General features: G+C 39.8%; 1 protein-coding gene across 1 annotated transcript in view; it reads right to left on the reverse strand.

Annotated features, from left to right (window-relative positions):
* Positions 1-27,459, reverse strand: part of LOC141908194 (anoctamin-7-like) — a 50,914-nt gene that overhangs the window by 11,562 nt on the left and 11,893 nt on the right. The window contains exons 3-12 of the mRNA XM_074798097.1: positions 21,680-21,816; positions 20,851-20,958; positions 7,969-8,105; positions 7,013-7,181; positions 6,052-6,217; positions 5,692-5,782; positions 4,268-4,434; positions 2,551-2,633; positions 1,320-1,457; positions 404-599 (exon numbers count right to left, since the gene is read on the reverse strand). Of these exons, the coding sequence (XP_074654198.1) occupies positions 404-599; positions 1,320-1,457; positions 2,551-2,633; positions 4,268-4,434; positions 5,692-5,782; positions 6,052-6,217; positions 7,013-7,181; positions 7,969-8,105; positions 20,851-20,958; positions 21,680-21,816 (1,392 nt within the window). The remainder of the gene's footprint in view (positions 1-403; positions 600-1,319; positions 1,458-2,550; positions 2,634-4,267; positions 4,435-5,691; positions 5,783-6,051; positions 6,218-7,012; positions 7,182-7,968; positions 8,106-20,850; positions 20,959-21,679; positions 21,817-27,459) is intronic.

Below are 27,459 nucleotides of genomic sequence, written 5' to 3' on the forward strand. Positions count from 1 at the left end.
CACAGGCAATAATTTGACGGGTGCTAAAATTTGGCTAGAGTCCGGACTGACGTTTTTGGTCGGGCCAAATTAGGCCATGGCCAAAAATGCACGTGTGATCGTGCTTATAGTGCAGCTTGTATGCTACTTCTCCCCCAGCAGACATGGCACTGCAGATACGGCGTATACGTAGGCTAGTATGAGTCAATCATTAATCAAATTGTGGATATTTCCTATTACTATTTCATACTATTTTACACAATTATCTTGTATTGACATTACTAAGTATGAGTATCATTAAATATCACATTTTGGATAATAGCACTCATTCTATACTATCATTGTCAATTATAAATGATAGAAAAGCTTTCCAGGGTTGCTCGCTATTCATTCAAAAGGCCACGACAAGTACAAACGAACTCACCCCACTGCGTCAACTTCAGCGCTAACTTTTCGTACACTTTTCCTAACGACATGATCAATATTAGATTGACGATGGCGGCTGTCATGCTGGCAATAGTCGTCGCTTGTCCGCGGAATGTTTTATTTTGGAAGAGCGGGATACTTATCAACGTTCTATACATAATAACGGCGATGATGAAAATCAGCACGAGAATCATCTGGAAGAAAAATATAACGAAAATAATGAAATAGAACCAACAAGCCAGAGGCGACGGCAGTTCTTTTCGGGGCTCAGGCTTGAATCTGGAACCCCGAAATTATCACGTTTTAGTTCCCATTGCATTTTGAATATGTCTTATCTAGGGCCAATGGCTACATTTTTCCAAGACAACTTTTTGCATTTCGATCAAATTCCTCGGTTATGAAGTCATATATGAGGTCATATATATATGGGCCCATTCTTTGCACCGCACAACTAGACCCCCTTACTAACATTGATCCCAAGTTTGATCAAGATCAACCCACTATTAACAAAGCTAAGGACAGACACACATACATACAGACAGACAATACGAAATTAAGGGTCTCATGACGGAAGCCCGAGAACCAATATGGAAGATACTCGTAATCGGAAACGCAGTTTTTACGATGGACGACCCAAGCCAATAAAAGTCTGCGGCTAGGTCTAGTCTGAATCGATTTCAACCATTTCATGTCACTGAATGCGGTGATTTGGATATTCTCGGAGCCGCCCTTGTTGGATACATGGATGAAAACCAAGACATGGTCGCGCACTAATATCATGAAGACTATCAAACCTACATCAATACTGTACAATTCACAATCTGACCTGTATTATGGCTTTCAAAGACTCTGAATCATAACATGCTGAATCATATTTGGGGAGGATTAAAACCAGTGAAATTCTCTATACGTACCATGATGACTATACACGCTATACCAGACAGAATTCGAGGCAATCGATCCCGTTCTGGGAAATGCGGCTCCAGAATTCCGGTGATCGGATTTTTCTCGTAAGTCGGTGCCAGTGCAGCGTACTCGGGCCTCGGTCTCTCCTACAAATGAGACATTTCGGATTAATTCTCAGCCCAACAAAGTTTATTTTATAACGCATACGCTTAAAATTAGGAGTGGTCTTAAGATTCAAGCCTAACGCACATGACACAAACAGACAGGGAAACACAGAATCAAACATGTTTGTTTCCGAAACCATGTTTCTCATTCTTTTATCTTAAAATAGGGATTGACCCTGTCATTTATTTGATTGGTAGCTTTCGTTTGATTTGTCTTGATTTGGTGTTTCTCATTAACAAACACGAGAAACGCTCGGAAACATGTTTCCATCTCCTGTTCGAATGTTTACCCGCGTCCTGTGCGTTGGGCTCTAGGGATAAGTCTAAATTAGAACTGGGCCTAGTAAACTGCGGAATAGTGCGCAACGTTTTAATGCCACGAAAGGAGCCTTGTACATTTTTTGCATCGATACGTGAGCTGAAGAAATACGAACGAGTAGGAAATAGGTAATATTCGATAGCAGAAAGATTACGTATATGAAATGATGCTATCAGAAAATAATCGATATTCATTTCAAAGATGGAAAGGCATCAGTCGAAGTGTGAAAAAACTAGTAGAATAATTTGTACATATGAAATGTTATTCTAGATTTAAGCTGTGATGCTAGATCCAGTTCCAGTTGTGGGTTAAAATTTGGAAATGAATGATACTTTTCTAAAATATGGAGTCAAATCTATAGCACAGGGGCGTTTCACAGAACAACTTTCAAATGACTATCGAAACTTTAAAAGTCGTTCTACGAAACGGGCGCGCCCTGGATTCTGAATGTTTTAGTTGTTAATATCAGTCGAAGTGAAAGAGTTGCTACTATTTTCAAACACGATACCAAATCATATTCTTCAACGGAGAAAACTACTGAAAAATAAGCCATCACTGATTACACACACGTCAAAACTTGAGATTTATGATAAGAAAAAATTTTTTTACTTAATTCCCTCGGTAGATGTTGATACATTAGATTTTTCAGAATCAGGTGCCAGTTATTTCTGTCAGTTCTGCTGTAGGTATTGTAAGTTAAAACTGGTGTACAAAACAGCCCAAGATCTTTATTTGGCTTCAATAGTGAAAACTTACTTCATCTTCTTCAAAATCAGTACAATCCCAGTGATGCGCCAAACTCGCTGTTTTACGTTTCCAGTATTCTAAAAACGTCACAGCTGAAATTCAAATAGAAAACAAACAATCAGTTTTAACGCTGAACAAAAGATCCACGGTAATGGATATTACACATTAGGTTTCATAGACCACTGGAAACGTTCAATATTTCTGATTGCCTTAGTTATCGTCACCTAGGAACAACTTGGAGGCAAATGAACGGATGAACAACTGTGTCTCCTTTAAATAACAGATAGCTTGATCAGGGTTGTACATAGTTTTTCAGGGTGGCCACTTTCTGCCTATTTACAAATCCCTGGAGTTTTCCCTGATTTTTCCACGTGATAACGCGAAATTTCCTAAATGAATCAGAGAAATGTCTAGGTTAAAGATGTTACAATGCATTCATTTTTCATCGATTCTTTTTCATTCTGATTCCCTGAATCTTTCAGGTCAGTGGCCACCATGTTTTTATTCCGTATACTGTGTAGGAAAATAACATTTTTCAAGCGGCGATATTTTCAATTATAACAATAACACAGTTATGAATCGTTAGGCGTTACAGATGGTGTACAGAATCAAGGCGAAACATAACACATATACGCATTGCCCATTAACGTTAATTGTATTCGGAAAAAAAAATCGAAATCAATAAATTCCTAATGTTACCCGCGCGAACAAAAAGCTGTTTTGATTAATTCAATAACATATTCAACGTTCAGCCTAATGTTATATGAGAAATTATTAGCGTGATATAACATGATAGTGGGCCTAGGTTTGATTCCTTCCAAGGATATAAGGGTAAAAGGTTCATCTCTCGGAGATAATAACCTTTGATGCCAAGATTTAGTTTTGACAATATATAAAATAAAAATCATAAAATTCCATAATAGTAATAGTAAATTAATGAAAAAAATGTCTCCCCGAGTCTATTCGATGCTTCGACTATACCCCAACAGCCATCTTCAGTAATACTCAATCTTCAGGAATGTAGAATAAATGACAAACTCATGGAAACATTTCGGGCTTTATCTTTTCATTAGAAGTGTGGGATTTTATGTATCATCCTCACGGACAGTGATTTCATCAACGGTGAACTCATTTTTACTCACAACTGTGGAACTGGACCCTGGTCATTGAACCTGCCTTAAAAACTGAAAGTTTTAAGGCAGTAACACTCTGAAAGACTTGAGTAAGCCTAAATCAGGTCGCACAAAGATCAGATGCGATCAGCTGTTCGTCCGATCTTAACTACACTCAGGTCACCTGAGATCCTTCATTTTGAACCGAACCCCGTTAGTTATGTGATGTGTACATACATCGCTGTTCATTGGCTACCTTACGATCAGTCTTTAATACACTCAGGTCACATAAGATCCATAAATGGAACATGTCCGATCGGCTTACGAATGGTCTGCGATCAGTTTTAACGATCTTGAGTAGGCTGACTGAAACATCAGCCACTGGTTGCCTTACGACCCAACGATCTGATCAGATCATACATGACCTGAGTTAGGCTTAGACTAAGTTAGGCTTAAGGCTGAGTTAGGCTTAAGAGGCCTGTTTTATATACTGACATTATCTTTAACCCGTGGGCTAACACCATCATTTTCAATCGAGTTCACATAACAGGGTTAAAGTAAATACCAGTCGGTGAAACCGGGACGAGGATAATTAATCCAATTTCGATGCTTACCCCAGAATGAGACGAATATAGCATAAAACACAGTTCCGGGATGATCGAATAGATACGCGATTCTCGTGTACAAACAAACATCGGACAAGTTCCAGTATTTACAGCCGATATTCTCATCGCACAGCGGACACATCTTAAAATGATTCGTTTTATTACACGTTTCATTCCTGGAAAAAAAGATAAAGAAAAATGTGTTAAGTTTTTTTTTTTGTGAACGGAGAATTTTCTTGTTGTAATAAAAACACCGTGACTCTTCTGATTTTTTCCAAACGGCCCCGATACTGCGAGTTTGACTTAAACATCCAGAGGAAAGTCGCAATCGAAGGTAGGAAGTCACGATGTGTCCCAATTAAAAGACAAGAGTGTGAAATCCGCTATGAAAAAAACAAAAACATCAAAAACTCTGGAATTTTTGATTTTCAACTGGAAACCATTTTCAAGAGATACTAAGAGTAAGTACAAGGATATGACATGTTTATATTGTAGAATCTAACTGAGAGAATTTGATACGTGTCACTGGCTTATGAAACATAGGTCTGCCAACCACAGTTGAATTGGTAGATTCGGCATGCCATGCAACTATGTTCGAATGAAATTCGCTATCGTCCTGACATTTTCAGGCAATCGCAAGAAATGTGGCAAATAGCCCGCGGAACCGGGTAATCAATAACGTAACATCGATAAGACACAAATTATTTACGACGTCATCTTCACCTCCTCATTAAAGCGATCTAACAAGCATTCTACAAATAATCATATACAGTCTTCAATTCAGGCGTGGTAAATAATTAAGCGGAATAAGTTTGTGTAGTGGTCAGTTTCACTAGTGTCTGTATAAACAATCTAGCTAATTGTCTTCAATAGCGGTTTGCTTCTGGATTTAAAGGAATACACGAATTTCAACTGAAATTAAACCTAAATTTAACTGTGGAATTTGCGGAAGAATATATTGCACTTAATGCATTCAAGTCTTTGAACAAAAAGCAGTACCCGCAGTGCTGCTGTGGCAATTGAGGATTCCATGTATGGCAGGTGAGGATCCACCACATTCGCTAGTCGTCACCCAGTTTTCACGCTTCAATTTCTTCTACATTTCGATTAAATTCTTCTAAATCAACTTTTCTCATCAATAAATAAATTTCCAGTAAAACTATATAATCCACTTATTGGGAAGGTCAATCCTATATCTATGTGATGAGTAGTTGGACCACATTTCCATTTTGGAAGCCTAAATGTCCAGTTCAAAGTAAATTGAAAATGGACTAATTTTCAGCACGGTACGTATAAATGAGTGCATTGTTACGCCATCCAATGAACGCTACAATAAAATGTTGAACAGTTTTACATTATGAAAACTGTTCATCAATTTAAAGATGAACTATGGGTAGAACTTATTTCTGAAAAACGAAATGATTGGTACTTACGCTATCGGGTTATCGTACATAGTGACAACGCCGTACAGAAATACCAGCAAGCCAACAATTGACGCCGGTAACAACCAAGCAGTGTAGAAACCTACGAAATAAAACCAATCTAATTCAGAATCACATCGAAGAAACATTTCAATGAATTTCAGTTTCAAATTTTTTTTTTTTTAAATTTTAATTCTAATACAGATTATTCGATTTCCATCAAAATAATATACATCATCGTTATCTCGCCACGCGCCACATGAGTTTCAAATGTCCCGAGTGAAATGCCATAAAATGCTACAATTCTAGATCGAGCCCTGTGACATTCACAATTCGGGGAATATCAAAGAATTAACCGTAATGAACTCTTACCGAGCCATGCGAAGTAGATACTGATTTTCTCGCCGAAGTACTCTCGAATATGGTCCAACGGTTGGTACTTGTACCAGCGACCCCATTTAGCCCAATATCCGTAGAGTACTTGTCTCTGGTTCATGTGAGAAGGTGCTACTTTCTTCGAATCGAATTCGAACGGTCCCTGTAACGAAAAGTATCACATCATAACGGAGCCGATAAAGGGCGGACCCGCGATTACAGACCCACTAACTAGCGGGTCAAGGGGCTATTCCTTGCGAGGGATATCATTGACACCAAACTCTATGAGACTGGGCCTAGGATAGGGTTGACCTTAAGGGAACTTTCACAGGGTTCAAACGGGTTTCCCAATTTTCCGTACCTTTTCAATACTCAGATCATAATTTCTCCATACCCCTAAGTTACACATTGCCAACCTAGAACAGGCAATGTGTAGGCCCATTCAAAGTAAATAAATGCCAATCATCAATATCATTGTCAAAGTGTTTTCATAAGGTTTGTTATCGAATAGTTAGTTTAAGACATTTAGGCATATAGCCTTAAATTCAAAATAGAAGGAACATTTTCTATTTTGAGGCTATTTTCTGATTTTCCATACTTTTCCATAGCCATAGAGAAGAGAAAAAAAAGTTTCCATAGCTTTTCTAGGGCCCGGAAAAAATTCCAGTTTTCCGAAACTTTCCAACGCTTTCCAAAACCTGTAAGAACCCAGCTTTCGTACCAAACCCTATGAAACTAGTTTTAACCTTTATGGACCTAAAAATTTGCATTTCGATCCATAACTACGATATATAATCAGTTTGAAATTATTAATATCTAATTTATATGTATATATACATATTTGTGTTATTCACCGGCTGTGGTACTATATGGACCAGGTGCTGTAACGATCAAGAACCTAATTATCGTCAAAGCACTCGTTCGCAGCCCTCCATAAAACGAACTCTCAATTACGAACCTCGTGCAGCGGGAAAGCGCCGGTGAACACCTCCTCGTCCAGCAGCCGATCGATGCCGATTTCGGCGCGTTTCTTCTTGCCGTAGACGGTCGTCTGCAGGATTTCGTTTATCACTCGATGTCGCTGGGTCGACTTGAAATACGTGTCGTGATTGTCGCTCCCTAAAAATCTGATCGATAGAAAAGAGAAAAATGCGTCATTTTAAGATTCTCTTCTCGCGGGATAAATGGAACGAGGTGCTTGGGCTTTGGACAATTGAGTTGCTTAAAAGTTGCTTTAAGTTAGACATTGTTAACTGGATCCCTACAGATCGGTCATTCCTGAGTGTAAGAAGTTTTCAAGGAGTTTTAAAGGAGAAAATTTCAAATTTCTAGGAAGCGTCTGTTTCACTTTCATATCCAAAATACTGTAGACTCCTAATCAGGACTGTCAATCTCAGTGAACCAGTAATTCGGTGGTTTTTGAAGCAATTTTTTTTCGTATAAACTACCTGAACTCGGTAACTATCTAATTGGTTAAAGAAAAATCCCGGTTCCAAATAGTACCGATTTATGCGTTGTCTACTGTACAACTACAAACATTTCTAGTATCCCATTTCTTAAAATTGAATTAATTTCAAAGGAGTTTTGGGAATTTTGTTCAAATTAAAGGATTTTAAAGCACCTTTAAAAGAATCTTCCATTCACAAGGAGTTTTTAAGGAATCAAGGAGTCGTAGGGACCCTGGAGCCATTTTCAAAACATTTTGAAAATGGCTCATAGAATTGAGTTGAAATGTCAGGCTATCTCTTAAATTTTTCTTCTTTATCAACTTATCGACTTAACACAGCCACTTGTCTATGGAAACCAACGTAAAGCTTCAAGTTGTTCTTTTAATCGAACTGATTTCCATTCGATTCAAACGTAATAGACCGCGCGACTCTCTGAGTCGTCTACCGCGGAAATCGGACGACTTACCTGTCGATTTTCGATCGCTTGAACTGACAGGTGTAGTAATCGAGCGGTTTATTCGGCACGTCGGAACTCATCATGTTCGGTATATGCAACATTCGCAGCACTTTCTCCGAATAATTATCGCTCGGATTCGGATGAGCCTGAAATAACGCGTGTAAAACAACAATTAAAATTCATGATCAGACACGTAATATCAAGAAATATCATAAACCAAGCGCGCGCAGCAAGAAAAACATCAAACGTCTTAACCCTTTCAGTGCGTCTACACCGCAGTGCGGTGTCTAAATCAGTGATAGATTTTGCTAGTACACTGCACTGCGGTGTATTGATGTAATTAGTAATTATCTCTCTTCAAAAATGGCAGCACGTGTCAAACATAGTGAAATACTAGTAACTAACGATACACCGCAACGCAGTGTAGACGCACCATAGTGGTATTCCCGCTGTTCAACACACTAGGGTGGATTTTCTTAGAATTTTCAAATTATCTCCAGCACTATAGGGTATTAATTAGTCAGCACTGAAAGGGTTAACCCAAGCATACATCGACAAAGTAACTGGAGACAACTAGTTGCGGGGTAGTTTTCGGCGTATGAGAGGATCAGGAACTGAATTTGTCGATGTACACAAGCTTACGACTGGTAAGCGACTATCTATCTCCAGTTCGAACCAATTGCTGATGTTCTACTTTTGAGCAACTGGTTGTACTGAGTGACGGGTTTTCCAGGTTTTCCTGGTCAGTGGCCACCCTAAGTAAGTAAGTTTCTGGATCGGATATTTTCACAAATCGCAATGGCTTTAGCCCTATATGAAATAAAAAGGTTAACGCCAAAATCAGGTAACTGCGTGCTCAATAGATATGTTGGATCCCCATACATTATGTCTGTCTATTCGTCAAAACTTGCAAAAATTTGAAGAAAAGCCATCTAGCTTTTACGGTTACATTTAAGATTAGCCGACTATAACCGCTAGCTAACTGTCCCATCGTAAACGTGGATCCATGGCGTACCGGCGACGCTACTGTGTGGCAAGCGAAATTCCACTATAATCCGCCAGGTGTCGCTAGTATACAGTACGATGTCGATGCTGGATTTCTTCTCAAACTCAAATAAAACCTAACACAATAATTTCTCAAGTTCTGTGCATGATGTACGAAAATTATGCCACACATTGGAACTTCTATGATTAATCAGTGTTTATTTAGACGCTTGATTTGCTTAATTTTTGGATCACAAGACCGAAAATTGAAAATTGAGATCAAAGTTATTTGACGAGAATGAACTAATTTTGATCGAGTTCGTCTGATATCTTTAACCGTTTCGGTACCGACTAATAAATCCCCTTAAAAGTAGTGCTGGAGATAATCTGAAAATATTTGAACAATTCCAGCCCAGTGCATCAAATAACAGGCATCAGCTATGATGCGTCTACACCGCGGTGCAGTGTATCGCTAGTTGCTTATATCTAACTGTGTTTGACAGGTGCTGCCATCATTAAAGATAAAAACGTTTACGAATTATATCAATACACCACAGTGCGGTGTACTAGCAAAGTCAATCAATCTATACACCGCTATGCGGCGTAAACACACTGAAAGGGGTTAATAGTGGCGCGATCTGACGGGTAAGCTCATGCGCCGGTAGACCCCGGTGTCTCTATCATGAAATCGCGTCGAACAACATTCGTAATGACAAAAATGATTTTGAATGCATCGTTCAGAACCATGTACGCTCTTTCTCTCTCTACCTCCCTCCCTCACGAGCCGCCGTTATTATTCGAATAATAACCATAGCAACTTGTATACAATTAGTCAGCGGTGAAATATCAAGGGATGAAAACGAACACGACATGATGATAAAGATATATATATATATATATATATATATATATATATATATATATATATATATATATATATATATATATATATATATATATATATATATATATATATCTTAATGAATATATCTTATGAATCTTAACACATTATCAGCAATCCTCCTCCGGCAAATTATCACTCATCAATTTCAATATTATTACCATTTCCATCTTCATCTCGGTATAGAAAATAATGCGTGTAGGGCCTTTATAGAATATGCCTGTCTGTAACTTTTCCTCTTCTTCATTAATTTCCCCCCTTTTTTTCTTTCTTTTGCTTCTTCCGTTTTTCTTTTTTTCATTCTCGTTTATCAGGGGTCTGGGCAACGAACTTGCCGGGGGTCCTTCATTGTGTCACAAATTTATACAATATCGTACATATATATTGCTTATATTATGCTTGAATTCATTCATGCACAGTGAAACTCGCTTAATTTAGATCGTTTTAATCTGGATATTCACAGGCTTCATTTCTATTCAAAGGTATAGAGAATATGATTTGCAATTCGGATTTCATCACAAATGAGTTTTACTACGCTAGCAAATATAAGAGCTAATACATTTTTGTGGCTGAGGGTTTTTTACCTTGTTCAAAGCTCAGAGCACCACCGTTCAAATCTTTGAGGCATCTGCCACTGACGAGAAGAATCTCTGTCAGTGTGGCGCTGCTTTGTGCCCATTCACAAATACCCAGAGTTTACCCTGATTTTTCCATGTGATTATACAAAATTCCTAGAAATTTCTAGGTTTAAAATGATACAATTCAAACATTTTTCATTGAATCACGTACTGATAAAGACGCGAGGTCAATAGCATCATCTGAATTCCCAAAGTTTTCCAGGTTTTCGGCAAAATTTGCCACAAATTCTGCAGAGAGTTTTCCCAAATGTTTTCTCGATTTTCCCGATTCCCTTAGTTTTCCAGGTTTTCCAGGTCAGTTCAGTGGCCACCTTGTCTGTCGTCAGCAGGATTCGAACCCCTGAACGCTGACCAGACTCGTTACCGAAGGCATCAATGACTTGGGGCTACTGTTCCTCTCTTAAAGCTAGGGACACACGAGCGTATTTTTTCGCCCGATCGCGACGATTAAATTCGCCAGCGAATTCGCCGACGAAATAATACGCCCGATACGAGCGGGCACGCATAGCGATCAAACCGAAATTCGGTCAGCGACTGGCACTAAGAGGGAGAGAGTTAACGAATCACATGATATCAACAATGCATCCTATTGGTTGATAAAAATGGATCGCTCGGCGAAATTCGCTGAGTGCGGGCAGACAAGCGAATTTGCGGGCGATCCGATCGCCGGCGTAAATTATCGGCCGAAAATATCAAACATGTTTGATACGGGCGATTCGTCGGGCGATCGATTCGGCCGACGAAATCGTTGTCGCCGTGAGTGGCCACACGAGCGAATTTTTCGGGCGATTTATAAATTCGCCGCGATCGGGCGAAAAAATACGCTCGTGTGCCCCTACCTTAACTTAACATATTCACCTCGATCAAATTATTTTCGCATTTTCTAATTTCAAGAGAATTCGAATACGAAATGACGACACAACGCAGCACATACTGACATTACATTCATTTTTCCCAGGCATCGAGAGCTATCCCCTATTACGGTCATTATTTCTAAATGTGTCAAATAGTTTTTCACATTAATCGAAATACGTGTACATGATAATAACAACAACGGCATCTCTATATACGTATACACAGCGGCGACTGCGGTTATCAAACTGTTTATCGTATTGTATTAATTATCCGTCTGAACGCGGACTCATCCCGAGTTCGAATAAGGTCCCCGCGGGATTACGGGACAGTCTGCGCATATGAATATACATATATACGGATATTCGTCCAGATCCAGTTTTATTTCAGATATAGATATTTAACCGGGTTTGGTATTTAATTGGCTAATTTACAATATGCATGTGCATCAGCCACGCGTTGAATTTTTTAAGTCGCACACCTTATCAGGAAATATAACCAGATATAAAAGCCTGGAAAATATGTTTGGCAGAGTTATTAAAAAGACAAAAAATATATCCAAATGGACCCCGATAAGAGCCAGAAAACTCCTTTTTGTCCTAAATCATCTGCTGGAAGGGCCACCAAGGTTTCGCGCTTGAAGCCTCCGCAATGGGCCACGAAGGTTTCGCGCATGAAGCCTCCGCACTGCCAATTCTGCCCTTCCAGGTCAATATCCTCTGCCAAATTTCATGTCACAGTTCATTTTGAATTAATCTTTAATAATTCTTGCTTTATTATGCTTGCTTCAACGGTTCTCGAAGACTGTGACCAGTGAAAAAGATAAAGATATTACATTCAAATCGTACCTGACTAATCGACTGACTGCCCGGAATAAAACGATTTAACATTTCATCTATAACAATTTCATAAACCCTACACAACTAACTCGTCGAAACTGAATAACAAAATCTCATATAATGCGTGTATAACAATTTGAACAAATCAACGCTTTCAATGTCCGACAAATTTTGTGTTTCCAATGACGATGTCTGCAAATATTCAGCTGCCAGATAATATCGCGTTTCACCAATTTTCAGCCGCTTAACCCTTTCAGTGCGTCTACACCGCAGTGCGGTGTATAAATCAGTGATAGATTTTGCTAATACACCGCACTGCGGTGTATTGATCTAATAAGTAATTAATAATTAACTCTATTGAAAAATGGCAGCACCTGTCAAACATAGTGAAATACTAGTAACTAATGATACACCGCGCCGCGGTGTAGATGCACTATATATAGTGGTATTCCCGTTATTCAACACACTAGGGTGGAATTTTTTTAAATTTTCAAATTATCTTCAGCACTTTAGGGTATTTATAAGTCAGCACTGAAAGGGTTAAAAAGTGCACATCGGGATAGGTCACTTTTTATAGAACACGTGAACTACGGTATACATATATCTGCTCTCTGAATAAACGCATAGGAGGAATTGAATTGAATTGTGAACTGTATTTCAGATAAAGGAACGTGTGAACTATATTTCAGACATACGAAAAAAATCATGCCAAATCCTAAGAGGGAGACAATCTAACAACCGGGCCGCGATAACGAGGTTAATGATCAAATAAATCATGTATTTCTTCGGTATAGATCGTCGAGTCCACCCACGCATTACTGCGAGACAGTCTCTCCCTCTCTCTCTCTCCTCTCTGCTGCTGGCGGCTACAGACTGACTGCGACTAAACTATCCGATGATTCGATATCTTCGAAAACTGATCTCGCCAGTGGCTTTTAGATCCTCGCGTAATCGCATTTGATTCGTCAGAATAAATTCCTAGATGTTCATAGCCGAGAGTTAAGTTTTTTTTAACGTAGGAGTGAATAACGAATATGAAACAAGCGATGGGGGAGATGCGCAGAATGAAAAGAGCGCAGGACAGACTATGACGGGGTAAGATGGTACAGCAACCAAGATAAGGGGAGAGGCCAATGGAAGGATAGATGGGGAGTAGAGTAAAACCTCTCTATAGTGAATGCCTGTGGGACCAACAAAAAGGTGTTGGAGGTGTTCACTACAGGGTCTCAGGTCATGATGCGACATGGGACGACAGTTTGGCACAGAACCACTGTTTAACATAGGTTGAACCTGCTAAGCCAGAAAAAGACAGTGTTCACTGTTCACTACAGATGATGTGTGTATTCTAGAAAGGAGAATTTCGAGACTGGGCAAAAGGTGTCCACTATAGACAGGGGTTCACTATAGACTGGGTTCACTATATAACCGGGTTCACTATAGGCCTATAGAGGGGTTCACTATATAGAGGGGTTTACTACGGGAGGTTTTACTGTAATGATAGTTTTTTTGTAGATAGTCAGAAACGGTGGAGAGGAGGTGAAAGAGAAAAAGGGTAGAGATAGAAGGTAAAGGAGAAAGAGGCATTAGCAGTGAGGAAAGAATTACGGATCTACGGGGGGGGGGGGTGTTGGAAGGGGGATGAAAGAGGTGAGAGAAAGAATCATATATCTAAATGTACGTGAATCTCTGAGGAACAGGCTTTCAATTAAGCATCTATCTAACACGCGTCATTGCATCATCGTTACTGATATGGCCTCACTGCGCCGCGCTATTATAAGTAGAGTTCAGCATTGTTATTCGGCTTCACGGTAGCAGATATCATGGTGTTCAGATTATTGACAGGGGAGCTTTTGTTATTCGCATTATATTGATAACGAGTAATATTGTTTTCATGTTTTATGATGAATACGACCGACCGCCGCAACACCGAGAGACCCAGACGGGCAGTTCTGGGTTAATTTCACTCAGTATCGAGCGAGTAAATAAATCGATAATTATCAGAGCATAGAACGACTGAAGTTTAAAGCCGCGTTCACACTACATTATTCAGAACAGCCTAAACTTGGCCAGTTCCGATTTAGTAAAGACCAACACTAGCAAAAAGTCCGTTCCAAATTGGTCAGTTCCAATTTAGACCGTTCCAATTTAGACCATTCCAATTTGCGCCGACCTAAAAGACCGATCCAGGTCCGTTCCAAATTTTGAAACGGAGTTAAGCTGCTGTGTGCGTGTGCGGACAGAAACTGGTTCCAGGTCCGTTTTAAATCGTACTCGGTGGTATTGCATCACCAATTCGTGGTCAAGCTGATCAATATAAATTTCAGATTTCACATAATTCCTATATTACATAAATTTTTAGGCAATATAGGAATAACGGAATATCATTATTCGTCTTAAAATCTGTCTATAGCACGATCGCCAATTCTGATTTGGTCCGTAATAATTTTGGCCCATTTCCAGGTACGGACCCATTCGGAACCGTCAACGTATTGATAGTGTGAATGCGCCTTAAGTTGTTTTTTTTAATGTTTTTTCTAGGATCTAACAAAGAAATTGGCAACACTTTTTCGATACTACTGCAGTGCGGATATTTTTCCGAAATAACAGAAATAAATTTTTCCAGCGTTGTGATAAACCATGAAAGTGAACGTGACGTAAACTGACGATTCATTTTCAAATCAACGATCAAACCACACGGCAATGTATCAGAACCTCTGTGTGCACAGTACTAGGTGGGAAAAAACGATGGTTCGTTCATCTCATTTTACCAGGAAGTCAACCCTGGCAAGTGTGCTAAATCAATCAATAACACACACACACACATACATTACAGCATACCTTTTCCATTATCTGCCACTAGGGGGAGCAAGTAACAAATACAGTTATTTAAGCATTTTCCGAATATGAGATGATTTTGTGCGTACAGAATTTAGCGTTTAGCCATCGCGCATCAGTTGTTGCTCCGATGGAACCAATCCCCGGCAATCGCGCGGATGTCAAATTACGAGCGGTACTTACACTGTACATTAAGTCTATATAACACAAATAAACATTTACGCTATATTATATTTGCACGTTACTAAACTACTCATTCCCTCTGCATCAATCAACTCGGTTATTTTCACTACTACCACTACTGCTAGCTACGTATGTGAACATGGTTACGGGAAATGACATCAATTTTCTAAAACAGCCGATGACAAAAACGTTTGTGCGTTTCGATATAACATTCAGTGTCTACCCGCTCTCTGCCCGACGCTTCGTTACCTTCTTGTTCGTCCGTTTGGCACTAGGGGTCGGTGTCATCTACGTGAATGAGCACGCGTGTTTTGTTTTGTTTTGTTTTGGTTCTATATTCAGTGAACGGTCACAGCTACCCTAGTATAACACACACATATACACCGTACCTTCTCCATAACCTGCCACTAGAGGGAGCCAGTAAAATATACAATAAGTTTCATTCATTAATCGATGTATGAGCTTTAATATTTGGTTCATTGCGGAGCGACTCAAGCCAGATCACTGGCTGAACCCGTGCTTACCAACCCCAATCGTCACAACTGGTCTAGAACCTGATATCAATATGACTTCAGCTTACCATGACTAACCAGGGTTAGACATATACTAACCAGGGTTAGACATATGGTCGTGTGACCATCAACAACTACTAAACCGAGGATTGCGATTGGTTTATATGAATACGTAAAAAGAACACGCGACTTAAGCCGCGATCACATGATCACATTTTTGATCAGACCAAAAAGGTCAGACCAGGCCGAGTTTAACTATTGCGTGTGAATTACAACTGGTCCTGGAAGTGACTAAGACAGTGAATAAGCATTGTTCAGTATCGAGTGAGTGGGTTACGTGTGAACACGCTCTCTTATCAGGCATGGGTCAAATTTGACCCGGCCTGATGCGGGCCAAATCGTCTCCGTTGGTCACCATTCTCGACTTGCCCTACGGTTTGGTCTCGAGCTAATCATGGACTCTAATCAGTAGGCCATACCTATGGTCTCTAATCAGTAGGCCATACCTATGGCCTCTAATCAGTAGGCCATAGGCCTACCTATGGTTATGGTGGCTCACTGTAAGGTCATAAACGATCGGTCTAGACTATTGAATGCGCGAGTGTAACCTAGCGTTACCACCAGAGCTGATCACTGCTACTAACGAGACAGTCGATGGGTATGAACACTCTAGGCCGATGACGAATCACCAGCAAACCATTCATCATCTTTCGCTCTATACGTATATCTAAAAGCCGGTCACATATAAATCTCGACAAATGGATGACTCGCGTCGACGGACAGGAAACTCGTATCATTAGCATTATATAATACGATAGTTCAAACAGTGAATGGTCGACCTTCGAGTATCAGACATTTGCTCTAAAATCCATTCTCAAATGATATTTTTTCGGGGATAAATAACTCGATCAGCCAGGCGTGGATCCAGGGGTGGCACCTGGGGCACGTGCTCTAGATTTTCAGTTAGCCCCCGAAAATGCTTTCCCGTAGAAAGTTCAGTATCACCTGAGGACGTCTAAAAACGTCTAATTTATTTTTCTTTGGTCGAAACAAGCTCAAATCTTTGGAAATGGCATCTGCAGGGGTGTATTTTTCAAAATTTTCCCTGAGAAGGCCAATCCGACCCCTTTTCACTACTCGCCGATAATGCCTCTTTATGATAATCATTGCCCTTTTCATCGGGTGCTACCCCTCGATATAAGCCCTGGATCCGCTGCCCCTGTTAGCTACGGGAAGCGATCTCGCCGGGCGAGTACGGATTAGTTAATCATCAATTAATCCAGCCCCGGCAAGCGAGTGTCATAAATAAATCAGGAGCCGCATGCAGTATACACGATGACAAGCGTTCCGCGCGGAGGCGGCAACAGTAGCAATATCGTTTAATCAGTTCAACCGTCGTCGTCGTTCGGAATTAAATTAATGATCCGCTTATTTCGACGTACATATACACACACATGCTATCATTTCTCTATTATGGTAATAAACGTCGTAACGATCGACGATACAATAATTCGACCTTTTACAGGATCAAAGCCATAAGCCACCGTGGAAGTTGTTCCACACCAGGGTTGAATTATGATCCATGATTATGAAACTACATATACAAAACTACTTCGACTAGGGCCAAATTTGGACCAGAACGACTGTTCGTGCGGGTGCCGAATTGCCCCGATCCGTGCTTATTTGGCGCGGGCTAAATCGTCTCTGCGCGATCGAGGCTACTTGCGCTATGCGGAGATGATTTGACATCTTCAACGCAGAATGGACAACATGTTTCAGGTTTTGAATTCACTATCGAATATGGTCACAGCTGACGACTAAGTAGAAAACAAATATTCCTGAACGAGTTCAAACTCTTGACTTCACAACGATTATACAGCAAATAATCCTACAATCACCCTACAAACTATTTCAATGTAACAAACGAGTCCTATGTCATCCTCTTACCCGTCTTGCACTACAAATTGCAACGATATCCGAGTTGGGTGTTATGTAATTCGAAATGATTAAAAAAGGACTTAAGCAGGGTGACATCATCGGCAAATACTCTCATGATGTCATCCTAACTGCTACTTCATTAGATAAGACCCTAGTAGATGCCTAAATTACCCATGAAAAGGGGTAGGGACTTTTTATTTACCAATACTAGTGATGATAGTGCATATACCCTATGTAAAACCACTGAGGACTATTTGTTGATGTCATAGGGGATATAGGAGCCAGCGATTATTTTGCTCAAATTTGTAGAACAATGCGACTGTGTGCTTAAAGATTGCCCGACGTAGACCTAGTTTTTGGTCTCAGACTTCCTCATTGTCTCTACTACTAACCAGGAGTAAGGATGTCTCCTATAAATTAGTTTTATCGAGAGGTTTTTATTTCTCTCATTCCTACGAATTCAATAGGTTCATGATCTGACAATAATCGGTGAATTGACGGACAACATAAATCTAAACTAGGGGCCCGAGGACACCATGCCAATTTGGAAAGTGATCTGGAATGCTCGACAATCTGACAATTTTCCGAATGGCCTTTTTTCTTGTGATGCTAGACCAAACCTCAAGACAATTGATCAAAATGTCTTTCTATAATTCTATGAAAACTTCATAAATATGGAGAAATGCTGATTTTGCTGAACATTAATATGGCTACAAGTCAGCCATCTTGATTCTGATCAGTAGATACATGATAACCCAAGTATCAAGACCATACATCAGAGCGTAAAAAAAACTTCCCAAGAAAACTAGATTCTGTCCACAGATGACAGACAACTGGATGGACGAAAAGTGAATGCAAAACAAAATCAGATTCTGTCCACAGATGACAGACAACTGGATGGACGAAAAGTGAATGCAAAACAAAATCAATCAAAAATATACGGCACGCACTAAACTGAAAAACAAAATCTACAAATTCATTTCACAATATTCATAGACTACTGTCCACTGCCCTCCCCGACAACTCCCTATAACAGATAACATTCAAACCGCATAGGCTGCAAAAAAATAACGTGGTTTTAAGACATCAACACATCGAATAATGGAGACTCATCGAAAAAGCCTCGCATTTAAACGATTCGATTCAGCGAAATCGAAAAGCTAAAATTGTTTCGAAAAAAGCCAAAACATTTGAAGCTGATTCCGCGATTCTCCGTTAGAAATTTGACTCCACGGTTTACCCTTTAATTGCATCTACGCCTCAGTGCGGTGTATTACTCAGTGAATTTTGCTAGTACACCGCAGTGCGGTGTATTAATCAGTGAACTTTGCTAGTACACCGCAGTGTGGTGTACTGATGTTATTGGTAGTTTCTATCTCTAGGTGGCAGCACCTGTCAAACGTAGTGACTAATGATACATGGCACTGCAGTGTAGACGCATGCCTATTATTCACTGGGATGGAATTTTTCCAAATTTTCTAAAAAATCATCTCCAGCACTTTCTGGCATCAACCAGTCAGCACTGAAAGGTTTAAAATATCGGAAATGAATGTAGAGTCAAACTTGAGATGAGAACCACGGAACTTGATCTCGAAAAAACAAGCACGGTCTACTTGAAAATTGTGCTGGAGTGATGGGGTAACGAGCATGTCTCATGTGCCTCAAGCTTCGACACGAAATGTCTTCTTGAAAATAAAAGCTGGAAATATTTTTTCGTAATTTTTCTATTTTCTCTGATTTACGCACGTTCGCCGCCATAAGTGGTTCTGAGGTAGTTTAACCCTTTGACTGCCACACCCTATTTGACTACATTATGGCCCAGTTTTACAAAAAGTTTAAATTTTTTGTGTAATTGCTATTGGTTACTTCATTTTTTTTAATGACAAACCTAAATGATTTAAGCTTAAATTTTTTCATGAAACTGACTCCTGGCCAGGATTTTAAAACAAATTTTCTAATATCGAACCTCAATTAGAATAACAAGCCTTTCATTAACCAGACTATTTGTTTTCAACAATCACTATGTAAAGTAATGCTTTTACTCATCTGTCAATTACCCAAATCAGGCATTTTCAGTTCAAAGAAACTTATAATGGCAACAATCAAGCCAGTCGGAATAATTGTAACATATTGGCAGATGCTCTGATTCGCACAAAATAGGATAACTTAAATACCCTCGTTCGTCTCTCAACTGCTAGAGGTCTGTATGTTTTACAGTCTGACTTAGAACAACATATGACACCGGCGGCCCTGACTGACAATTTTTAGTATGGACGACATTTAGCCTGGTGGCAGCCGAAGGGTTAAAACAATATCGATTTCGTTGCGCTAGGAAATAATACATTTTCATACGAGGAGGAGTCGGACATGATGAGGCTGCTCACAGGGGAGATTGAACGGCTGTGACTCACTTCGAACATCGATCTTACCTTATAGATCTGTGTATAACAACAGTTATTTCAAAAAGCAAACAAACAAGAGATATCAAATATGAGAAAGTCTCTAACACGAGATCGAAAAACCTAGAAATTTAATTCTAATCGTCCCCAAGTCCATGAGCAAAAGCCACAGTTGATGATATAACAGTTTATTCATTCTGATGGTTTCGACATTTCTGACTGTTTCATCATTGTTTCTCTGATCATGAAGTTTAGCCAAAACTGTCGGAATAAACTCGTTATATCAACAGCTGTTAGTTTTGATTATCAACTACTAAATACTGATATTAATCAATCAATCAGTCTACCGGTCATGTCCCGAGTCCAGTTTCAAAAGTTTTGCGATGAATTCTATATCCAGAATCGATTTAGAGAACAGAATGAATCAATGAAGATATCAAATCCATTCAAATATTTTTGAACCCAACCGAGGGAATCGAGTTCTAATCATCCTCGTTGGTCAAATAATGCAAGCGTTATTAAACTTTTTCGTGAAACTGGCCCTCGGTCGACCGAGTTAAAGTAAATTTGAAATCAAATTATCATTCACTACTAACATTTTTCTGAAGTTGAGAAAAAGGTACCGGTAGAAAGCGATAAAGCTAAGGGTATATAAGATGATATGCACTCGCCACTGCCTGCTCTATCAGTAACTGAGTTACCGCTGTTTATATATGTACGTATGAAGTGCTAATTTAGGTTCGAAGTGTTAAAGAGTAGAATTAGAATTGGGATCGAAAGAATAAATCGATTGAATTGATATTATTTTACCTGCAGTGGCGCCCTCATGTTTAAATCCTCTGCGTAAATGCACATCACGTCCCACGGTACATGCAGTTTTAAGTAGTAGGTGATTTTGTCCGAGAATTCGACGTTATCCTGCAACAGAAAAAAAAAATTTAAAGAAACTCGGATCGGCCGACATCGCATGCATTTTAAACACCAAAACCATCGTTCTTAGTTGACAAGACACTCTTCTTGAATTTTCATGACATTCCGAAAGTGATCTAAATCTTAGCCTGGCCCCAGTTGCACAGCGACGACGTCTTAAGTCCAAAAGTGGCGTCGAATCTTAAGACCGGTCTTTAGTTGTTAGATTGGCTACAGAATCAAGTTGATCTAAAACTGATTTTAAATCTTAGCCATGACTGTTCAACAGACCCCAGGGGGCCAGTTCCATAGTCATCTAAGACCGGTCTAACACCATGTTAGTTCTATAGCCAATCTAACAAATCAAGGCCTATCTCATGATTTAAGACCACTTTTGGTCCTAAGCCTTGACTATGGAACCGGCCCGTGGAGCCGGTTGCATAGTCATGGCTTAAGACTTATGACCAGTCTAAGACCAACTTAGTTCTATAGACAATCTAACAACTTAAGACCAGTCTTAAGATTTAAGACCAACTTTGGACTTAAGTCACGACTGTGCAACTGGTCGTACAGTCTTGATCATACGTGGTCTGAAATCTTATGATCGGTCTTAAGTCGTTAGATCGACTATAGACCTCAGTATAGAACTAACGGACATTAGAAATATGTTTTCCATTTTTAACCGGGATCTCAGGGTAATACATCGGCGAAGGAACTCTTCTAGTTTTACCTCTTCGACTTCCAGGCCGCCTTTTTTCACATTGTTCACGAATTTATTTCGCCAATTACTCATTCGTTTTTTCTCCTTTTGTTCTTTCGCGTCGAGGGGCTTGCCGTCGATTTCTTCTTCGTAAACCAGAACGAAATCTACAATTTACCGACGATATACGATATTACAGTTTATTCGTACCGGGCATCCTTTATTATCGTACAACACAGGTTTTTGCAGAGCCGTTTTAGCAGAATTTTAATATTCTTAAAAAGTCTTAAGCCTAACTCATTAGGCATAAGATCCGACCCAATTGTTGAGTCGCATAACCCTATTTTCGGCGCAAGCCTCGATCGCATTTTTGGGCCCGGGCAAACTATTCACAAATGGGCCCATGTCAGTTCAACCTGGACCAAAAGCAACGGACGGCGCAAGTGCCAAAATTCAGTTAGGGTCAAATTCACTTCGCTTTTGTGCAGCATTGTTCAGTATTTTACAAATTTTGATCCAGACCAAATCGTCTCCGTAAGATTGCGGCTATATTCTACCATTCACAGGCTATGAAGACCCATTTCCCCTTTACAGCAAAGCTGTCTTTGACACAGCAATTCAATATCCGCGATCACACGAGCATGTTTCGCCCGAGCCAAATTTTAGCACGAGACAAATGTTTGCGTTTGAATTGCAACTGGTTCCGGAAGTTACTGACTTCACTTTGTTTGAGCATTTTTTAGTATCGAGTGATTGGTTCGTGTGTCCTCTGATTAGGCACGGGTCGAATTTAGTTGGGCCCGATCCGTGCCAATTAAATTGCCAGCTAATTAAATGTCCTCAGCTTTCCATTATTCGGCCAAGAAATGTCAAAAGGTCGCGACATCGCCGCATCATCTTCTATGACACTGCGTCTACATGGAAATGATAAGATGTATTTAAATAGTTGCGATGATGAGTTATTCTAATCACATGCCGATGGATCTATATACATTCACACACACACACACATAGTGTCTACGCCGAGCGAATTCAATAATTATCAGGAGCAACAACCAACGACTGGATGAATGATTACGTTTACAGATTAACCCATTAGCACTCGTGCCGCCCGTATACGCCCTGCCTATTACTCCTCAAACCGCCTGAATCCGACCCGGCACTTTTTTCGTATGCTGCACAAAAACGGTTATAGTGGGATTCGAACCCAATAGCTTATGATAAACTAGACACGCAATCACTCGAAATACCGTACAGAAATCAATATCTTCCAATTTAAATTCTCGAGCATTTGGGGTACAAGGACAAAACAGATCTGAGCGCTAACTTCAAATCCATGTAAGTTTGGATGAATTTCGGGGGGGGCCAAAAGGGGGCACGATTTTGGTGGACCGGCACTTCAAATCTTATATCATATGAAAGCCTTGATTATTTACTACAAAATAACACAAACTTGCAACGCATGGAAAAAAACAGCAAATGAGCTATTCAGTATGACGATGAACTTGGATTTTCCCTTGAATTTTCTGAGGAGTAATTGACACTACATCGTAAAATTTCTGAGTGCTAATGGGTTAAACCAGTAGCAGAGAGAGAGAGAGAGACAAGGCTGACAACAGCTGTTGATACCGAACCAAGCCGGCCGCCACCGCCAGGCAATATTTCGTTTCTTAATACAGTAAAAATATATCTATCTACAGGACGACCACATTACAGCGTAAGATATCCGCCATAAAACCGATAAATTCCACGAGCAATGAATACCACATTTATTTGAAAATGTTGTGGAATAAAGAAAAACCAACATCAAAATCCCATATCGACGCAATAGCGCAACATATCCCAGTACTAAAGTCAAAGTCTGTCATAACGCCAGAGCTCGTTAAACGGAAAGTCTGTCATAAGGCCAGAGCTTGCTAAACATAAGTCATTGTCACAACTTACTAAACGGAAAGTCAGTCATAAAGCCAGAGCTCTCTAAACAGAAAGTCTGTCATAACGCCAGAGCTAGCTAAGCAGAAAGTCTGTCACAACGCCCGAGCTCTCTAGACAGCGTAATTTTTCTGCAAACAGATGCGCTAATTCAATCTCAATGAAAAGATGCCAGCTACGCCAAATTTCTTGGTCCCTACATAGGTATTATAACGCACTATGACAGCATGTCCAATATACCACCAGTACGTGAATTGGTACAGGACAAATTTGGCCCGGGCCAAAAACGTTTGCGTGATCGCGGCTTTCACCGAAACCACACCGGCTACGAGCGTCCATCAACACGCTTCTCAATCGGTCAGATCTTCCCTGAGTAAATATAGCTGCAGACAGAATCTATCTTCCGGGGTAGTAGCGCAAACAAGCAGTTTTATCAGCCGCGAGAATAACGATGACAACGTCATATATTGCTGAATCGACGGTCGACTCATTTATGATGGACAGTAGCGTGACTTGCGTTCGCAATCGCACACGCATGCCAAACCGGGCATACTTCGTAGTCGTAAACCACTCACTCGTTATTAAACAATGCTTTGAATGAAGATTCATGTACTCATAATATGTACAACATTGTAAACATAATTTCTTAAGTCAAGATATAATTTCATAAATTAACCGAATTACAAGGACAACCCCGAGTCCTGGGGGCTGTGGCTGATAGGGGGGTAGCCCTGCTTTGAACAAAATGATTCTAGTAACTTCCAGAACCTGTACCAATTCAAACGCAATAATTCGAAAATTTGAGTGGGAGAAAGAAGACCCCAAGCCCTGGGGGCTGTGCCTGATAGGGGAGGGGGTGACCCTACTTAAAAACAAAATGCAGCAAGTCACTTTCAGTACCTGTACCAATTCAGTCGCAATAATTTAACCCGTGCTAAAATTTGGCTGTGGCCAAACATACTCGCGCGATAAACCATTTTACAGTTGCTAGCCGCCATTTTGTTAGGGTACTTTTGTCCCGTATTGTTGGGTCATTTTTTTCGTTTTTTTTAAAACTATCCGTGATGTGTATTGTATCATATTTCATCTGCCCATGGATGGATTTTGACAACTTCAGCAACATTCAAACCGCATAAATCTCTAGTTTTCAGTTATGTAAAAATCATTTCTCAAATTTACAACAATGCGACATGAGAGCAATATAAAAATCGGTGGTCAGTTTTTGCCGTGCGCATAGAAATCCAGGGTACTGAAATTTGAAGTTCGTTATTTTCAGAAATAATTTTCTAAAAAATCCAAACATTTCAAGCACTGTGCGCATAAACGCCCCCTTTCAGGTGAACTTTGAAATTTTAAGATATCTTGCCTAGTTTTTTTCCTATGGCACTTTAACTGCAGCGCGTGTATTGTCATTCCGAGATTCGGCGCTGTTTTCTTTGCGTGTATTTCAGTATATGGGTGTTATTTCTTCATTTTCACTACACTTGTCTCTACGGAAAATGGTTTTAATTGTTGGTACGAGTATCAGGTTTAAATATTACGGCATTAATACTGTATTCCGTTCTCCGGCGCTAGTTCGTAATGGCTGTAATGGTAGCCGCTTTTACGGCAGGCAGAGGCTTACGTACATGCACCCAAGAAAACCCAAAATATCACTCTTTTGTTGTAAATGCAATCCACACACTTCTTGCGTTTTTGTGATGGTAGATGTCACTTTTTACTTTTTATCACGTGCGTCTGACATTCGAACTTGATACTTGATATTTCACCACCAAAACAAGAAAGTTTTCCTATATTTTCTTCCCAATCTAATCAATCTTGTGTGTACTTAATACAAAGTATTCATAGAAAGTAGCTGAATATTTGCCCCACCCCATTTGTCCAGCTTTTTGACCACTTCTCCATCCATCTAATTTCAGTAGATTTTTATGTAAATTTATTGATAGACTACTGATTTAAATGGTCATCATACTCGATTTTGAGTGATATATTTCTTTTCTTCTTCCATCTCAATATAGGCCCATATATTCTCTTCCCGCGCGCAACTTCGAATGCGTGATCAAAATGCCGCTCAGTCTCGCTGCTAAAACTGGTCAGAAAAATCCCTTAAACCCCAACATCTCTAATGTCTTCGACCTATTATATTGCATAAACGACGTGATATTTAAACCTGATACTCGTACCAACAATTAAAACCATTTTCCGTAGAGACAAGTGTAGTGAAAATGAAGAAATAACACCCATATACTGAAATACACGCAAAGAAAACAGCGCCGAATCTCGGTATGACAATACACGCGCTGCAGTTAAAGTGCCATAGGAAAAAAACTCGGAAAGATATCTTAAAATTTCAAAGTTCACCTGAAAGGGGGCGTTTATGCGCACAGTGCTTGAAATGTTTGGATTTTTTAGAAAATTATTTCTGAAAATAACGAACTTCAAATTTCAGTACCCTGGATTTCTATGCGCACGGCAAAAACTGACCACCGATTTTTATATTACTCTCATGTCGCATTGTTGTAAATTTGAGAAATGATTTTTACATAACTGAAAACTAGAGATTTATGCGGTTTGAATGTTGCTGAAACTGTCAAAATCCATCCATGGGCAGATGAAATATGATACAATACACATCACTGAGGGTTTTTAAAAAAGAGAAAAAAATGACCCAACAATACGGGGCAAAAGTACCCTAACAAAATGGCGGCTAGCAACTGTAAAATGGTTTATTGCGGCTTACAGTTCAGTCACAATGCATTTCATTTTAGCGACTGGGTTCAATCCCGCGAACAACTATTTGCGGACTATTCTCCCGACTAACCAACATTCGGTTTTTCTAGTTCGCGAATAGTCGACTATAACTCCGCTTACCGAAGTTCGCGCTTGGCTGTTATCCGATTATAGAGATAGGGGGCTAAAAACTACCTAAATTACACCCCTAAATCTGTTTCGATTTCGTCATTCGGATAACAATGAACATTTCGCCATTTGTTGCGTTTTATATGATTGCATATTTCAGTAATCGCGTTTAAAGCGACTACTGTAACATCTGCGCTACCTTTTTAGGGCTCTGTATATTAACCGTGAATGAAATAACCGCGATCATTATTTTATGCAAATTAAATAACGACCACGAGCGCGGAATTATAACGTATCGATTGAATACTTAGTGTACTCCTAACTGCTGTGCACGAGTTACATATATTATATAGACCCTAGCCTATTACGAATACAGCTGTGGTTTGAACACAGCTTTAGCGGTTTTAGCCATCGAAATGTAAAATTGAAAAGAGTGTCGATTTCTCACGGATCCGCTAGGCATCGCTAGTAATCTTGTGTTTTCTTCAGCGCCCTCACGGTTAGCGATAAACAATCCTCACTGTTAGCGATAAACGATAGATTTTCTAGGCTGGTTGCCGGTCGCTATTCTCAATTTGCGTTTTTCATGATTCCAGGTTTTTAAGTCTTAAAAACGTGACCAATTTGACACTCAAAATACTTGAAGAACCTTTCAATTATAGAAATTTCTTATTCAATTTGTCTCGAATTTGTCGATTACCAACTTGATCTAATTTCGCCATTTGAGAAATTAAGTTATCGGCTGCCTTTAAAACCAGTTTGATAAAACCACATCGGCTCGCCTGAAGCTTACCACGCGTAACAAGAAAACCGATTTTTGCATTTCGGCTTTTTCACGATGTTTAGTTCTAGCGCTATAATGCACACAGCAAAGCAACAAACATCAAACAACAAAAAACGCCTACACAAACCTAAAACAGCGCTACTAATGAAAAAACTGGTGATCGCATCGAAATGACGACCACTTTGATCACCTGATGTGATTCATGCGGCTCATTGCCACTGATTGCTTGTGCGCC

The sequence above is a fragment of the Tubulanus polymorphus genome, chromosome 7 (assembly GCF_964204645.1).
Source record: "Tubulanus polymorphus chromosome 7, tnTubPoly1.2, whole genome shotgun sequence".
Classification (NCBI taxonomy): Eukaryota; Metazoa; Nemertea; class Palaeonemertea; order Tubulaniformes; family Tubulanidae; genus Tubulanus; species Tubulanus polymorphus.